Here is a 17,214-nt window from a genome sequence, read left to right on the forward strand (position 1 = left end):
TATGATGGAAAAAATTCGGCTGAATAGTACAATTTGTAAAACTTTAGGAATGTTTTATTTAAATTTATATAAACAACAAATTTTATATGAAAAAGTAGTTCCTTTTTTTACACTTATTGGTGAGAAGTGCAACAAAGAAATAATTTATATATAGATGTTTATTTTAAGAAGTAATTATCCAACTCTATCTCTTGGAATTAATCTAAGTTCAGATCCATGTTTAAGAAAAATGTTTCCTAAAATTAATCACGTTATAAATATATTGCTCAAAAATTTTCTCATAAGCATTATTTTATAATATAATGGACTTACCTGCTGTTTGTTGTGGATTGATACCTATTCCATCATCTGTGATTATGGCAGACGTTGCTGGAGATACTTTAAATTCTTCAGCAGCAAATTTTAATACAGCAGTGAAAGGTGTATTATCTGGCACACTAAGTCTGCAATTATAATTATACAATATGTAATAATTATTAAAAATTTCTATTTAATTCACAAAATAAATTAGATGCTAACTTAAAATGATGAGAGCTTATACAAATGATTATTTAAACGAAGTAAATAATAAAAAAAGAAATAAATCTAATGAATTTTATATAAACCCTCATTTCCATTCAATGATTATACAAGGATTATGCTATTACCATCCAATATCTTTTTCAATTTTATGCCATATTGTACCATTGGGATGTGTTTTTACTAATTTCATTCTGTTGTATATTATTTCTGAAATTTCTGTAGGACCATTTAATAATACTTCTATTACTTTGACAAGATGCACATATTTGAATTCACAATTTGATATCCACTGATTTTCAACTTGTTTCATATGACGAGCAAAGTAAAATATAGTATCAAGGAAATTTGTGTAAAACTCTGAATATTTTTGCATCAACTTCCAAATCAATTTTTGTTTTACTTTTGTAAGAGCTAAACAAACATTTGTATCATTGTGGACAAGTCTGTTTGATAATACCTGAACTATTAACTCCTTACTTTTGCTGTTGTTATGTAAATTAGCAGCAAAGTGAACTAGTTTTGAATGAAAACCATCATTAATCATTTTATGAATACATTCCAAAACCTCATACTCATTACCATTACTAATTAAAGATTCCCAAGAAATGACTAAAGCTTCATCCTGTATGTCCAAAGCAGAGACACCTAATTTTTCTAAAGACTCTATAACTATATTTGTACATATTCCATTAACTAACATTCGTCTAAGAAAATCATTGAATCTCTCATTGCCACAATATTGAATGTACAATTTTAAAAATTCATCCACAATATCAGTCGATATGTTAGTGTCTTTCAAATAGATCTCTAGTAATTTATCACAAGCATTTTTCAATTCAGAACATTTATACAAATTTGATCTACTTTCCTTCAACCAATGGCTGTGAAGATTATTATCAAGGACATTTTCTTTGCCTATTTCATATGCTTTAGCAATTGTGACTTCAATAAACTGAGCACATTGGAAAGCTTTGATAACATTCTCAATATTTGTTTCTTGGCTAACTCTCGGATTTTCTATGAGTACAAGAAAAGTGTTAAACATTTTCAATACTTCAAGAAAATCAGCCTCTGACATATTTGTGTTATTTTTATTTACACATAAAGAACATGAATCTTATGATTCAATAAAATGATGTGTTGCACCAGAGTAACTAAACTTACACTTTAAATGGGAGTTTCGGATCAGAGGTAAGAGTTATTTTAAAAGTAACTTTAGACCTGTAACAAATGAACATTCCTATTATTAATTATTAAGTTAAAACATAAACATTAAGAAACCATATGTTTAACAGGATATATATTTTGAAGCTATGTGTTAGTTTATGTATGTATACACACGTAGTACTTCTCTCCATTATTTTTTAAAAAATATTATCGATCAGAATACGTACGCCATAATTATCTAATATTGTTTTGTGAAAAATGGACTTTTTATATGTACGATTCGCTCCGAAAAGTAGCTTAACCTCAATCGGATGTTACTCGCTTGATTCCGATGCAAACATCACGAATCATGAATATCACAAAACCAGAATGGAACACTATCACCACGTAGCGGTGACAAGATTGGACTAATCACTATTGCTGTCTTTGTCGCACACTGTCGCACACTTACTTAATACAATTACATATCCTTATCGCATAACATTGCGGCCTTTGTCGCAGAACAAGCCATGTGTTATCACCTATTGGATGCGAAAGAAAAACAATAACTTAGAAGATATAAGGATAGATAATAGCACACTTTGTCTATAGCCAAAGAAAGTAATAGTGTGCGATAAAGGCATATATATACACAATATGTGTATTACTCATCACAGAAGCGGTAGGGAGTAGTAAGGATAGACATATGTACTCATATTAGACAAGGAGGACGATACTGTGTGACAAAGACAGCAATAGTGATTAGTTCCACTTTTCCACCGCTACGTGGTGATAGTGTTTCAGTATTAATCGTAATGAAAAAAAATCGAATAAATTTTCATTAATAAAAAGAAGACTAATTGAGAGAATTAATTTGTGAACTTTAGCGATTGCATCTTCCAAATTAAATTTGAAATCAACTGTTTCCCTGCATCTCTGTAAGCTCTTTAGCTTACGAAAAGCATATTTAAAAATTTACAAATTCTGTTCAATAGATCGAAGTATTAACTGGAATAATATTTAATTTCTGACAAACTATGTTCGATAAGGGCAAAGATTTAGTATTTTAGAGATCGTTAAACAGATCGTTAAATAACTAAACGGTTGATTAATTTCAATTGAACGTTTATTAAAGCCTTTGTATACTTAAGTTACAAAAGTCTTAAGATGCTACAATATATGTACTCCTTTTTCAGCGTTCTTTTATCAGGTTTTACATTTCATTTTCGTAGTATTAAATCTTTAGAGTTACTTGTAAGTACTGCTAAATGATACGATATTTCGTAAACTCGGACTTAATTAATTAATATATAAATACTATAATAAATACAATGATGCGTAATACTTTTTGTAACAATTCTACGTTACAATAAATTTGATTTTTAACAATAAACAAATAAATATAGAACTCATCTTTTAAAATGTTCAGCAATAGCTTTTGTAAACTCAGAAACAAATAAATTTATATGTTACAATTAATTTTTTTTAATATTTTATAATATAATTACGTTATAAGCGTACAAAGAAAATGTTGAACTTAAAAGACCAAACTATGCCATTTAATAATCTACAGAAAATTTTAATAATCTACCATTGAAGAGCTATAAATATTGTACTTCAGTACGTAATAACACAATATATATTACAATTCCACTTAAAATATTAAAATATTTTTATAATTAGAAAAGTTCCTGTTTAATGTATTAAAATTATTATATTACCTCCAGCTTATTTAAATTAAAAAATAAAATAAGTAGATATTTTTATTTCACTGCACTTGTTATTTTGAGAAAATGCTTATATATTTATATATTTATACATACATAAGAAGAATAGCAAATCATAGTGGTGTAAATTAATATACTAATAATTTTTTTAAGATAATGTCCTGCATTTATGATCATAATATTTTTAAGACATAAAAACGTGTTATAGCAGAGAATAAAGTTATAACTTAATTAACTATGAAATGAAAGGGATGATACATATAAGTATTTTATAAAAGTATTTTAATTACTTTAATGATTATATACCATCTTAATGGTACAAGTTATATCTTTTTAAATTCAATTCAATATTATTAACGATACTAAATCTTTGCCTATGTTCACTATGGTAATATATAAGTTTGTAATTAATGACGTGTACCAAATAATTTAATTTACATATGTATACATATATATATATATATATAATCTTTTCCTAACTACTTTTCGGTTTATGTACTCCCTGCCCTTACTTTGTACTTATTAAGTTAATATACATACTATCCCTCCCAACCAACATGCCGCATACGCTATAAGGAATATAACTTACATTTTTTTAAATTTTACTGTAACAATTATCTCTAAAAGAAAATACAATTCATCAACCTTCACATTTATTATATTTTACTATTCCTATTGTGCTTTTGATCAATTAAATAAAAAGTAACACGCGCGGTTAAAATTTGTGAAATCGCCACGTTACGGGCTTATCGCATCGTAAGAACTGTGATTGTGCCGTTAATGTTGCATTAGTGTGTTGCATACCATAGTTTCGGTTCGTCAATTTCTATATACGACACAATGCAATAGATAGTAGCGCGTAAAACGCATTCAGAGAAGTTGCACTTGTCCAGAAAAAACTGGCGAAAGTTAAGCTTTTGTATTATTTCAATAGTATTTAAACAATTACAAATACGTGCTTGTAAAGGTTAGATAGAATTCGGAAAGAACGAACTACACAGATCGCAAGGTTCAATGCAGATCTGATAAAATAGATCAGGTTTACAGGCAGGGAACCCAGAGGCGAAAATGGATAATAGTAAAGTGGATGAAGAAAATCAACGTAATATTAATGATGGGGACTGGATTTGTCCCGATTCTCAGTACGTAGCTTTTCTAGAGGCAACGTTGCTGTATGAAATCAGCTTTATGCTTCAACGCTTCAATTTACAGTGGCCACAAAAAATATTTGCATATCACAGTATTTATCACATATCAATTACTCATGTCCATGTACATTAAATTTCGTATCATTTAATAGTGCTTTCATACGACCATAAAAATGTGGATATCATGAAAATAAAATGTAGAACCTAATGAAAATACTTTCTGTATCCACTGTAGTTTCAATTTCGTTCAATACATATTATTTATACTATTGCTGTGCCACTTTACAATGTTTATTTCACACTGATTCTGTAATAAATCATATGATATGTAATAATGTTATCTGCTTGAGAAAAATATTAATTATTAAATGAGTAATTTAATGTATTGTTTTTTATAGCTAAAGTTAATTACACTATTATGTATACTATGCTGAAGTTTGTTCGTAGTAATTTATTGTACTAAAGAAATTTTGTATTCACTAGAATAAGTAAAACAACAAGATGTTTAAGACTAACTCAACATAAGTCTTTTGTATTTTAAAATATTAGTATGAACCTGTATAATGTTGATATTTAAAGATATAAAATTGTCTATTTATACATATTTATTGTGTGAGATAGTGTCTTGATACTGTTTAATATTTCAGATGTGCCAATGTAAATTTTGCAAGAAGAAACTCTTGTAATCGATGTGGAAAAGGTATATAAAAGTCAATATGGTAATGTATAGTTTCTATATGATTTTTCTTACAATAATGTTTTGTTCCTTACAACCTTTTTAACATGTTGCTTTATTAATATTACAATATATAATATTATATATAACAATTAATAAAAGATATTTTTATGCAGACAGAGGAGAGTGTCCTAAGAAAAAAAAATTGGGACAAGAAATTGGTAAAGCAGCTGCAGAGAAAAGTAGAGGATTATTCAGGTAAATAACAGGAACATATATAAAAATGTAATGCAAAAAGAAATTATTCTCTATTATATGAAATAAGTTTAGAATAAATATTCTAAAAAGTACAACATTCAGGGACAACATCATAATATAATTTGATCAGTTTTATTTAAATGATTGGTATTTTCATTTTAATAATATACAGAGTTGTACAATATATTGTATATCTTTCTTTAACTTTCAATATACTTAGATTTTTTGTAAAATATTTACACAATGAGTAAATACTATACATACATGAATAACAGAGCAAATAAATGATTGTATGTTATGATGTCTTTATGTTTAGTGCTGATGATTGGCAGTGCAGTAAATGTGGAAACGTAAACTGGGCCCGGCGACAGCAGTGTAACATGTGTAATGCACCGAAATTCGGAGAGATTGAAGAACGTACAGGATATGGAGGAGGGTATAATGATCGAGGAGTCGTTGAATATAAAGAAAGAAGAGATGATGATGACGAGTACGATGAGTTCGGACGTCGTAAAAAGAAGCGGAAGATTGAAAACCGCTCAGATGACGATTCCAAAGATTCTAGGTATAGCAGCCCGCCACGTAACAAGTCTAAGGACGAGGATGAAAGAGATGAAGTGGAGAATGAAGAAGATCAAAATGTAATTGATCACAGTTATTTTATCGATAATCAGAAATATCAAACACATTTGAAATTTCAGGATGAAGACGAAGAGGAAGAGGAAGACGATGAAGAAGATGGTGATTTATCGAAATACGATCTTAGTGAATGGGATGACTTTGCAATTAAGAAAAAGTAAATTTTCTCATGATTAACGTTTGTATAGTAGATGCAATACATGTTGTTAATTTTCAGTACAAATGGGAGCACTGCATCTTCAGAAGAACAACAATCAAGGTAATAATAACAATAAAAATGGAGGACCTATATAAGCAACTTTCTCTTACTTTCATTTAGCAACTTTCCTTTGTTATAAACAAGATCAATAATAATATTATTATCATTAGAGAATTTGAGAAAATAATAATTATATCAATAAAAATAGGTAACAAACGTTTTATATATGGACTTAATATTTTTTTTATAGAGATAAAGATGACTGGCGCGATTCGGGGACATCCAGTCAATGAGAAGATGTGCAGAAGGAAAGGTTTGACTTGGGTTTCGGGTATAAAATTGGTTGCGACAATGAATCGCGATATTAATGGATGAAATTGCTAAACGGCACATTTGTTTTAAACCTTTTAGAGATAGCATTATCGTATTCCTTATTAGTTAGATTCATAATGGCATGGTTAAAAGGAAGATATAGATTTAACAAGCCTGATGGAGGTCATAATACAATACTCGTTAAATAAATGATTTTTTACAGGTGAGAGGAAATCCCATGAGCGAAAAATTGCTCGACTACTAAGAGATATAACACAACGCAACAAATTTAGTGATTTAGTAAGCACCTTTGGATAAAGTGATGGACGATATACAACTTATTGCAAAGGGAATCGATTAACAAATAAGCTTTACATTTCGTGACTGAACTCATAACTTCGTTTGACTCTATGGATGGAGAATGAAATGTAGGTTACTTATTTGCGCAATATTGTCCTAAATATTGCATAGTAATGTGGAAATTCGTAAAATGCTTGACGCAGGTAGAATATTTCGCTAGTAAATGAAAACAAGAAAAAAAAACAGAAAAACAGAATGACCTGTAATTCTGATATAATTTTATGGATGATGTGTTACACGACTCGTTGTAAAAGCTCTGAATTACGAACATAGATGAAATCTTATTTCTAACTCAAAATATAAAGTCTTCGAGAAAGCTCTCTATCATGTCACACTTCTAAAAAAATTTCTCTATGTATGTTATCACAAAATTCATGACATTCTCATAGTCACTTACTTCACTTTGATTCGCTTAAAATATTGCTCAAGCTGCTTCGAAAAAAATTTTTCTTTTATTTTATCTTTTATAATTTATCTGTTTGCCTCGCTCTTTCTCTCATATTTTCGCTCACTTTTTCTTTTCTCCTTTTTCCATGCATAACATCTAATGATTAAATAAACATAATGTAGTATTAAAGAATCATTCCCTAATGAATATAGATATGTATTGATATCTTCAGAATGAAGAAAAAAAGGATACATTTTCTTGTTTTGACTATCACAGATCCGAGTAAGTTGGAAGCAGCCCGTTTTTTTCAATCGAAAAAATATGATATGAGGTATGTCATCATGACATCTGGAAACCTCTAAAAACCTGTGTTCGGTTCTCGACGGGCAAAAAAAAAAAATACATATAGAGTAGGAGTGTGCGGATACTCGAAATTACGGATCTCGGAGCCTCAGCTCGAGTCAAGATCCCGAAAGTTTATCAGCGCAAACATATTCGGATACCCGTTATTTGAAACGTGGTTTACGATTTGAAATTCAACACTCGATTCCGAATATAATTTTTCACGTGTCATATTGTGCAATATATTCCTTGGTTTAAAATTCTTACATATGATTACAACTGCAAAATTATAAGTTAAAAGTTTAAGTACAATGTAATAGAAACATTATGTTCTGAATTGAGCGTCGGATCCCTAATCGAAAATCGGATTCTGAAGTAACAGGTACCCAATTATGTTTATGTGTCGACAAACTCGAGATCCCGACACGAACACGAAAAAGATTCCCGACCCAATTCAAGGCCGCAATTTTGAATACCCGCACAACCCTAATAACGTTATCAAAAAATCTTTGTGACGCCCATTTTCTCGAATAGCCACGAAACTCATTATCGATCAATTCTGATACTGACTTCTTGTAAATATCTTTATTTTTCATTTATAATAAAAATCATTCATCAACAACATAATTGTTCTTAGTCAATTATTCTTTTTTCTTATAATTATTACACTACGTAGGGTCATGATTATGCACAGTGTTGGTCACAAGGAGGAATCGGTGAAGGGAATAAAAGGGACGGGCGATACTGTTTTAAGGAGTATGTTGCAACAGGAATACATATCGTATATATGTACAATTATGAATTTGAGCTTGCTTGACTGCGTTTTTTTTTTTTTTAATTATTTAGTGATAAAAGGAAGGATGAATTGTTCACCGGCGTATCTTCATATCGTTCCTTCGAATACTTCATTAATTCTCGCACAATTACTTTATCACGAGCAATTGTTCGAATAAAAAGGAAGAGGGGATGCATTCATATCCATCTTTGTTTGTATGTTCTTTCTTTCATTTCTTGTTCCTCCTGATCCACGAAAGTCTCTAGCAACGATCACCGTATATTCCGATCGACGAAATAACGATTACTACGAAGAAAAATCAGATTTTACATTAGTATTTACATAAATCACGTAATGCCACGTGACATTCGTAATGTTTCCAATTTACAGAGAGAGAGAGAGAGAGAGAAAGAGAGAAAGAGAGAATTCTGATACGAAAACGATATCCTCTAAGACGATGGAACAGATTTTGGAGACGCGAGAGACATTAAAATGGCTTTTTAATGTCGTGATTTAAGAATAAAACGCTTATCGATATAATAACACATACATAAACAACACCGTAAATAAAGAATTGGACGAGAAATCTCGTTACCGTCAGTCACGATAAACCATCCTGCGAAAAATGGTGTTACTATTAATTATTCTTCATAATCACATCAACATTAGAACCTTAACAAATTCGACTTCTTTGTCCTTTACAAGATCGCGCGCAATAATTTTTATATAAAGTTTTACATTATCCGAAAAACTCGTGTTCGTTCGTTATGATCGGATTAATTGTCCTCGGATTAATAAACGCAATTGTCGAAAAGGACACAGAAAGGCCACCACAATCATAAATCATCGTCGTCGCGACGTCTATCTTCGATCAGACAGATTACACGTTAGTTTTATTTCGGCATAAAGAACTGCTGATGCGAATGAGAGTTTGGCGGCGGATGTAAAGTAGGATGTGGTGGACCGCTACCCCTTGTCCCTGTAGCGTAAAGTTGTTGCTGGAAGTTATGGAATTGTTGAGCATAATTTGGATCCGACATACTAGGTCCACTACCGACGAAAGGGCTGTTCTTGAAATTACTAGTAGCACCACCCATGCTCGGAGGTAATGGCTGTGTCGCATCCGGGGGAGGTCCTAATCCCATTGGGCTGCCTTTGCTGCCGGATACGTACATGCCAGGATTCGGTTGACTGGGAACTTGCGATACCATGTCAGGTGGGAAGACTTTATCTGGATCCATTGAACCGCCTGGAAAGACGCCACCACCAACCATGTGTTGCATTCGCATTAAATTAGGCTGAGGTCTCATATTGCCGACAGGTCTCATCGAAGGATGTACACCAACTGATGTGTTCATCGATTGTCCGTCCATCCTAGGAGAGCCTCCCATGCCAGGAAGTCCACCGCTCATGGTTGATGGCATACCGGTATGCGGGCCCATACTGTTCGGTACACAACCGTTCGGGAAGTACTGAAGATTTACAGACGGTGTGCCCATCTTTGATTCTAAATTAGACAAGGGATTCGTGAATCGTTGAAGGAAGTCCAAACTCGGTGGTCCTCTTGGCGTATGACCGACGTTGGGCCTTGCTGGTAGATATTGTATCGTGTTTGGAGCACTAGGTTTTACTTGAACATTCGCTCCGTTATAAGGACTAGGGCCAGTCACATGACCTGTCATTAATCTTGGCGGCGGTGCATGAGGATCGCCACCAGGATATGCGCCTGTCGCATTACCTGAATGGCTACTCATCATACCATGGCCCATGATAGGATGACCCATTTTACTAGGTACACCGGGACTTCCTGTGTGTGAAGTTGTCGGGCTATAACTCGTCGGTGGTCCTGCCAAACCCATACACATTCCTCCTACTTCGCCCGGTTCACTGGTCGGACCACCCATATGACAACTTCCATTCATTTCGCCACCCATTTGCATCATGTGCATACTGTGTGGATTCCCGAACTGCATCATCCCGGTGTTCCCGGAATGAATAGGTCCTTCATTACCTAATGAATTGCTAGCTGCCGTATTAGTAAGTTGTTGACTCATCTGAGCTAAGGAAGTTATGGGATCGAAGTGATTTGTACTCATTGCGGTTAAACTGCCGAGTCGCCCTCCGATATTGTTGGGATTAAGAGGCACATTGTCTGAAGGTTGACTCACGTTTACAGATGGTCTACCGCAAGGGAAGGAGGCGCTTGGACCTCCCAGAGAAGGTACCACCGTTGCGTTTCCAGAATTACTTGGATTTGTAAGACTTGGATTTGTAGATTGTTGTTGTTGTTGTGGAGGAGGTTGTTGTGGTTGTTGTTGCGATTGTTGCTGTGGTTGCTGTTGTTGTTGCTGCTGTTGGGGCTGAGTTTGTTGTTGCTGAGTATCTTTCGTTGATGGCGGAGATGTGTCGGGTTTCGTAGTAGGTGACGCTGGTACTGTTCTTGGAGGACCCATACTATCTGGTATATTCGTGTTATGCGGTGCTGGACTACTCTGTGCACTTGCACTAGACTTATTTCCGGGTTTTCCAGGATCAACTGGAGTATGTGGAGCACCATTGCCTGGTGTGTGCGGAGTATGAGGAGTATGTGGACTGTGTAAAGAGCCTGTAAACCCACGATTCATGCTATCCATTTGAACTGGACTTGCACCTTCCGATCTAGCAGGAAACTGATTGCTGTTGTCCAAAGTTCCTGGCAAAATTCTGTTTGGTATCTCTGTATTGCTGGCCGTATTCCTGAAGACATAGAGCAAGATAAAATTATAAACCTACGTTAGAAAGGGAATTATACATCTATGAGGTATTGTTATACAAGTATACTTACGTAGATAAATTGCCATCCTTTAAACTCGTATTTGGCTGTTTCTGTATAGTCAGTTCCTGTCCCTCGAAGGTATTAAGATACTGAATTTGCTGAGGGCTCGGAACCGGCATCAGATTCGCTTCCTTAACACCCGCTGCGTTCACTGCCCCAGTGTGTTGCTGCTTTTGCTGAGCTAAGGATTGCAGCGTGCGGCAAAACATACCATCCACTATGTTGTAACATATAACACGATCAATTCACCGCGTAATGTTTTTAAGCAGTGAACTTTTAAAATATTTTACGTAATAATTATAATGATCGTGGTTACTTAGTTGTTGCATTAAGATCCTTCGAATGCGATTCAATGTCAAATATTATTTAACATATCAAACAATATTTTAAGAGATAATATGATCGACTATTACAATAAAGTAATTATTCTATTATTTGGTCTTACCATTTGGAGGCTGACTGGTGGAGAAATCTAAAGATGAATCTTTTTGAGCAGTTGTTCCACTAGGACTAAGCGTTGAGATGTGCGAATGAGAAACAGGCGTTCCCGGATTACTATGATTAAGTCTCGTTGTTGATACAGCCGTTGCATTTCCAACTGTCGGATTCGGGGAGTCTTGACTCGTCGGACTTTGTCCTGGTAGATGGTTGGTTCTCTGATTACCGATTTGAAATTGTCTATTGCAGTCTGCGGGTGAATTTAGAGCTGAACTTGCGCGAGGTGACGGTAGGGATAAATTGCTGGTTGGATTATTAGGTGAAGAAGGGTTTGGGCTTTGTATCGCAATTGGCACACTCGCAGATCGCGTTGTTTGATGATACGGCGGTGGTGGTCCTTGACTACGCGGGACCCCAACCATATTAGCACCTCGCAATGAGACTCCAGTTCCAGGACTTCCAACACTGGCCTGCAATATGAATAAATATTATATTAAAACATTATACTAACATTTTTTAATTATATTTTCTGTTTCGCTAAATAATGATAGTTACCCTATAATCATTATTCTTTAATTATTTTCCAAATATAATCTTTAATCTTTTATATTATATTTTACCTTATTTTTTCCATCAAGAAACTGATGTTGCAATTTATGCCAATCCATAGTTGGAGGACATTGAGTTGGTACAACTGAAGGAACGTTCGTTGGAGGACACGTCGATACCGCTGTTCCTTGCGTCGTGTCTAGAGTATTAGCGGTTTCTTCCTTGTGCTCCGGAAATAACATCATTTGCATTTTCCTAATGGTTGCTAATTGAACTTCTCGATGTTGCCTTTGTTGTGGAGTTAAATTTTCGTCTGGAACTTTGACACCTTGCAGTGATGGCTGTAAACTGCCTGGACCTGGACTGGTTGTACCTCCTAATAAATTGGGACTATGGCCCATCGTAGTACTATTAGGAGGTTGTGGATTTGCTGTAATAAAAGGTATGCTTCTAATGGCATAAAGTGTACACAAAAAGGTACCCATAAAAAATTGGAAACATATTTGACTACAATAAAAATATAACTACATATTACCTGAGTTACCAGGTGAATTTGGTACAAGACAAGGCACATCTATATTTGCATCGTCCAATGATGGTTCAGAATTACCAAGCGTATTTCCACCATTTAAGTTCCTAAGATTAGGTTGTTCATTCCAGAATGGAGGGGCATTAGGATCAAGAGCCGGTAGATCAGGAGGCTGCTCATTTTGGAAAGTATTGTTTGTACCTCCTTGATGACCTTTTTGTTTCATCATTGCAAGGTTGTTTAACCATTGTGCAGGATTTTGACGAAATTGGTTTACTTTATTTGGATGTTTCTAGGGTGATAATAGGGTGATAATAACATCATGTTAGTAAATATAAAAATAATGTAAATTTTTCTTTAGGATACTTTACTACATACCTCTAGATACTTTTTAGTGCCAGGTTGTGCACAATGATAAGCAATGATTGATGGATATTGTCCTTGCATCACTGCATCTGCACCTTTATTTGCTAATGTTGTAGAAAATACAAAAATTTGACTTTGCTGTTGCATATACTGAGCTTCACCGCTTCCTGTGCTAGTTCCCATCTGTTTTCCAAGAACATTACTAACTAATGGTTGAATACCATCTGCAGTAATCACATTACCACTACAATCTACAACAATGAATAAAACAAATAAAATAATTGCACACAATAATTAAACATCAAGAATATAAATAATTAACAAAGGCATAAGAATTAAATTTAGTCCTACCAGGTATATCATCTGTGGGATTGTTATGATCACCTTCTTGTTTCACTGAGTTTAGAATTGGTTGATTTGCACTATTATTTTGATTCTCTCCGGACAATGCACCTTCCCCATTGGAAGGATCCAAACAAGGATCCCTGGAGCACTCTGTAGTGTCTTCTCCTGTTGTATCATCATTGTTACCTCCGGTGCCTTCTTCTTTGATTTTAACTGGGTCTGTGTCAGGTTCCTCTTTGACAACAGTGGTTGGTACGCAACTTGGTTCGCTGGGCTTCTTTTCTGTTTTCATGTTTGAAGCTATACTGGATGAATTATCCTGTCAGACCTCGGTCAGGTGAGTAAAGATCAAACACATGGCCACTATCGTCCGCAATGTGCGGCGTAACAACGCATTCGAAACCAGTGGTAGAGGTTAACAACGAAAAATATCGTTGACCGGTACTCGTGCCGAACGTGTCCTTAAAAAACGGTGTGCAACAACACTCCCGAGGAAGGCATGTCTCTGTGGATTTCTATTAATTTTCCCGATGATAATACTTCTGGTGACCGTCGATTCAACTTGTTTTCAGTCATTTAAATTAGGTAACCGCGGAATCGGATTCCTACGCATGGAGGAATCACGGTTGTCAGCGGGCGACTGATACAGGAATACGAAAGTTAAGACCAATACCACGAAGATATCGGGACGAAGAAAATATCCTAAATGTCAGCCTCGTATCCGCAGCGAGTGCATAGCGTACCTCCGGCTTCAATGTCGTACGTAACACCACGTTGTAACCGCGTAAGACGTATCCAAAACATAGAACGGGGGCCAATGCACGCTGCACTCAAATTTCCTTGCCATTCGCGAGCATTGTTCTCCAACTTTATTTGTCACTTCATGGTCGCTTTGATTATTTATTTCTTTTACGCACGGCTGCCAACTGCCCGTCGAAAGTTAGACATCGTTTTAACGCGCCTCGAGAAGGAAGCGTTCATACCTTTTCCCCGATAAATAGAAAAAGATGGAAAGAGGCCTACCACCAGGCGTACTTGACTCGTTCCTTACACTTGATCGCCTGCAGGGTTACTATTTTGGTCTTTCTTTCCTTGTATTTTTCACCATTCTTTCGCAGCTTTTAGACGTAGGTATGTATACATATCAGGATACGTGTACCTTCCTTTATTTCATTTGGTTAAGCGGACGTTTTATTTCACGATATCTCCCTAGACAGAGGCTGCATTTATTTAACGCAGAATCAAAACTCTGTAAAATTAAATTTGGAATACGAGAGACCAGGGACGAATCGAGTGATACCGGTGCCTGGGTTCTTTAACTTCAGTTACTTTTTTACTTTATGTATATACATATAACGTACGGTCCCCATATATGGATATACTTTCCAGGCGGTATTTTTAAAATGTACAGTAACATTGGAAAAATATAATAAATTTAATAAAAATGCTAGGGTATATCTAAGCTTTTTCTATGAATCTTTAAGTTGAATAAAAACTGTGGATAACTGTGATACCTCATAGGTGCTGCTTGAAAGAAACCACGAGATAGAAATATTAAGTTCTCATGTTTTCTAATTATACGATCGATTTAGCACAAATGGAACACAAATGCTTTTTATATACATTCAGGCGCGTAATATTTCATATTATTTATAGATTAAGTACATTAAGTACGTATATCACAATCAGCATTTTTAATATTGGTTAATTGATAAGATCTTTTTACAGGTAATAAATTTCGTTTAATCGCGATATATTAAAAAAATCAAACAATTGAATGCAATTGTAGGAATAATCAGTGAAATAAATATAACCTAGGATTTTTTCTTTTTGTATTCTTTTACTTATGTTCCAACTAATTGTGATTTAAATATTATACTATACGAATAAAAAATATTTAATTTGAAACAAAAGAATTTACTATTTTTATATATTACTAAAATATTTTTTATACAGTTATCATTTTTTCTATTTTTCAGATTACAATAATTCATATAAAAATGTCACAATTGGAGCTAGATCCTCAATTTACACAGGGTTTACACCTTCTACATTCTACTAATAAAGATTCTGCGGAACAGCTGCGAGCACTTTTAGATGAAGCAATCAAACAAAAATATGGGCCATCAAAGATGTTATCGAATGTATTACACAAAAAGGTAATTAGATGATAATTAATTTAAGGACATTATGTTGAGGGTTATCCAGAATAGAATACTTCAATTAAGGTGGTTTATATTAATTAAGTTATTATAATTACAGAGTTAGTTCTGATATCAGGGCACTCGTGAAGCATAGGAGATTTCATTCACGTAAAAAGATATCTAGTATTTGATCCCTCTGATCTAATGTTGTCATTTATTTTTTGAACTTCTATCTCTTAGATTCTCTGTTTTTAGTATATGATGGAGGAACCGGTGCTGAGTGATCATAGTAGCAGCAGTAGTAGTAAAAAGAGCAAAAGCTCTTCTTCTTCTTCCTCCAAACATTCAAGTAAATCGAGCAAAAACAGCTCTCCTGTGAATTTACCAACTCGTGACACACCACCTGATATTATCCAGACTGATAATACTCTGGCATTAGAAATATTAGAGGATGATCTGACATGTGTTATTTGCAAAGGAATGGATGTTGGAGCAAGAAACAGACTTGTTGAGTGTTCAGAGTGCCATTCTTTATACCATCAGGAGTGTCATATTCCACATATTTTGGATTCTCAAATAGATGTTCCAGGACTGGTGTGGTATTGTTCAAACTGTTCCAAATCTCAGGTGTGTGTATTCACTCACATTATAATTTATCACATTTTTTGTACCTGAAATATTTTGATAGTTTTTAGCAAAAAGATGTTAGAAAACATAAAAGTTATGAAATAAGAAATCTCCTTTTTTAATTTATAGGTTTCAAAAGAAAGGAGCTCACCAAAAACAGTGATAGAAAATAAATCTAAGGAACAAAAAAAATCTAATTCAGGTAAGTTTCTTATATTTTATAAAAATAGATGTATTTTCTTTTTTAATTAAAAAAGCAGTCATTATCTTGTTTAATAGGTGGTGGAAACAAAGTAACACCAAATATTCATATTATAAGTGCAGATAGAAGACTAAAGGATATGATGAAAAAAGCTAAGCAAGATAAACGAAGCACAAACACTACTCAGAGTTCAAAGAATTCTCGGTCCAGTTCACCAGCAATGTCTTCAACAAAATCTCAGGAAAAATCATTATTGTACAAAATCAAGTCAGGTGTAGAATGAAACTCGCTCATACGAATATTGTGATAATATTGTATAATATAAAAAAGACCCAAACAAATTTTATAATTTCAACATTACAAGTTGATTAACTAATTAAAAGATAGTCATGATCGATACGTTAATATGTATATTCTGATAGCAAAATTAATATGTTTTGCCAAAGATAGTATAAATAATCTTTAAGTAGATAATATTAATTTTATATACGCAGCAATTCCCAATTTTATGCTGAGAAAACTAAGGCTTTTACTTTTTATATTATTATGTACTTTCGTTATATGACTTTCTTTGTTTTTAATATAATTCATTACGAGATATAAAGAATAGCAACGCGATGTAATTTGATATTGTAACGTTTAACTATAAAAATATAATTTTTTGTACAAATGTACATTAATTTAAATATACAAACATAAATGTGTAA

General features: G+C 33.7%; 4 protein-coding genes across 13 annotated transcripts; 2 read left to right on the top strand and 2 right to left on the bottom strand.

The window, feature by feature from the left end:
* Positions 1–32: 32 nt before the first annotated feature.
* Positions 33–2,083, bottom strand: Ufm1 (Ubiquitin-fold modifier 1). Of its 3 annotated transcripts, XM_072015817.1 has the most exons (4): positions 1,917–2,083; positions 1,687–1,743; positions 313–443; positions 33–236 (listed from the first exon to the last, which is right to left on the bottom strand). In XM_072015817.1, exons 1-4 carry the CDS (start codon positions 1,919–1,921, stop codon positions 175–177), a joined length of 255 nt encoding a protein of 84 aa, XP_071871918.1. In that variant the 5' UTR covers positions 1,922–2,083; the 3' UTR covers positions 33–174. The 3 variants fall into 3 exon arrangements, with proteins under 3 accessions (XP_071871918.1, XP_071871917.1, XP_071871916.1); XM_072015816.1 differs by lacking the exon at positions 1,917–2,083 and having other exon boundaries at positions 1,687–1,760; XM_072015815.1 differs by lacking the exons at positions 33–236; positions 1,687–1,743; positions 1,917–2,083 and adding an exon at positions 648–1,680 and having other exon boundaries at positions 308–443.
* Positions 2,084–3,976: 1,893 nt separating this feature from the next.
* On the top strand, positions 3,977–7,170 carry LOC139993782 (uncharacterized). 4 transcript variants are annotated; one of them, XM_072015829.1, is made up of 8 exons: positions 3,987–4,537; positions 5,191–5,243; positions 5,396–5,477; positions 5,794–6,118; positions 6,179–6,273; positions 6,334–6,375; positions 6,566–6,628; positions 6,856–7,170. In XM_072015829.1, exons 1-7 carry the CDS (start codon positions 4,464–4,466, stop codon positions 6,606–6,608), a joined length of 714 nt encoding a protein of 237 aa, XP_071871930.1. In that variant the 5' UTR covers positions 3,987–4,463; the 3' UTR covers positions 6,609–6,628; positions 6,856–7,170. The 4 variants fall into 4 exon arrangements, with proteins under 4 accessions (XP_071871927.1, XP_071871930.1, XP_071871929.1 ...); XM_072015828.1 differs by having other exon boundaries at positions 3,988–4,537; positions 6,851–7,170; XM_072015827.1 differs by having other exon boundaries at positions 3,988–4,537; positions 6,566–7,170.
* Lgs (BCL9 domain-containing protein legless) lies at positions 5,594–13,826 on the bottom strand. Of its 2 annotated transcripts, none has more exons than XM_072015821.1 (7): positions 13,541–13,826; positions 13,202–13,440; positions 12,830–13,115; positions 12,366–12,724; positions 11,753–12,215; positions 11,317–11,488; positions 5,594–11,228 (listed from the first exon to the last, which is right to left on the bottom strand). In XM_072015821.1, exons 1-7 carry the CDS (start codon positions 13,824–13,826, stop codon positions 9,386–9,388), a joined length of 3,648 nt encoding a protein of 1,215 aa, XP_071871922.1. In that variant the 3' UTR covers positions 5,594–9,385. The 2 variants fall into 2 exon arrangements, with proteins under 2 accessions (XP_071871922.1, XP_071871920.1); XM_072015819.1 differs by having other exon boundaries at positions 11,317–11,524.
* Positions 13,827–14,540: 714 nt separating this feature from the next.
* Positions 14,541–17,214, top strand: LOC139993781 (integrator complex subunit 12). Of its 4 annotated transcripts, none has more exons than XM_072015822.1 (5): positions 14,541–14,661; positions 15,514–15,693; positions 15,934–16,305; positions 16,435–16,507; positions 16,585–17,214. In XM_072015822.1, the coding sequence occupies exons 1-5, from the start codon at positions 14,542–14,544 to the stop codon at positions 16,788–16,790; spliced, it is 951 nt and encodes a 316-aa protein (XP_071871923.1). In that variant the 5' UTR covers position 14,541; the 3' UTR covers positions 16,791–17,214. The 4 variants fall into 4 exon arrangements, with proteins under 4 accessions (XP_071871923.1, XP_071871924.1, XP_071871926.1 ...); XM_072015823.1 differs by having other exon boundaries at positions 16,566–16,728; XM_072015825.1 differs by having other exon boundaries at positions 14,546–14,665.

Source organism: Bombus fervidus, chromosome 13, assembly GCF_041682495.2.
Source record: "Bombus fervidus isolate BK054 chromosome 13, iyBomFerv1, whole genome shotgun sequence".
Taxonomy (NCBI): domain Eukaryota; kingdom Metazoa; phylum Arthropoda; class Insecta; order Hymenoptera; family Apidae; genus Bombus; species Bombus fervidus.

Bases quoted from the DNA above. Each gene is read 5' to 3' on its own strand.
- Lgs (XM_072015819.1), bottom strand. From the start codon at position 13,826: ATGAAAACAGAAAAGAAGCCCAGCGAACCAAGTTGCGTACCAACCACT. The intron at 12,725-12,829 runs GTAATATGTAGT...CTTTTATTACAG, and splicing joins AAATTCACCTGGTAACTCAG to CAAATCCACAACCTCCTAAT. The intron at 11,525-11,752 runs GTAAGACCAAAT...GTTACAACATAG, and splicing joins CACCAGTCAGCCTCCAAATG to TGGATGGTATGTTTTGCCGC.
- Ufm1 (XM_072015815.1), bottom strand. From the start codon at position 1,600: ATGTCAGAGGCTGATTTTCTTGAAGTATTGAAAATGTTTAACACTTTT.
- LOC139993781 (XM_072015822.1), top strand. From the start codon at position 14,542: ATGGAAAGAGGCCTACCACCAGGCGTACTTGACTCGTTCCTTACACTT. The intron at 14,662-15,513 runs GTAGGTATGTAT...TCTATTTTTCAG, and splicing joins TTCTTTCGCAGCTTTTAGAC to ATTACAATAATTCATATAAA. The intron at 15,694-15,933 runs GTAATTAGATGA...CTCTGTTTTTAG, and splicing joins CGAATGTATTACACAAAAAG to TATATGATGGAGGAACCGGT.
- LOC139993782 (XM_072015826.1), top strand. From the start codon at position 4,464: ATGGATAATAGTAAAGTGGATGAAGAAAATCAACGTAATATTAATGAT. The intron at 5,244-5,395 runs GTATATAAAAGT...ATTTTTATGCAG, and splicing joins TTGTAATCGATGTGGAAAAG to ACAGAGGAGAGTGTCCTAAG. The intron at 6,274-6,333 runs GTAAATTTTCTC...GTTAATTTTCAG, and splicing joins GACTTTGCAATTAAGAAAAA to TACAAATGGGAGCACTGCAT.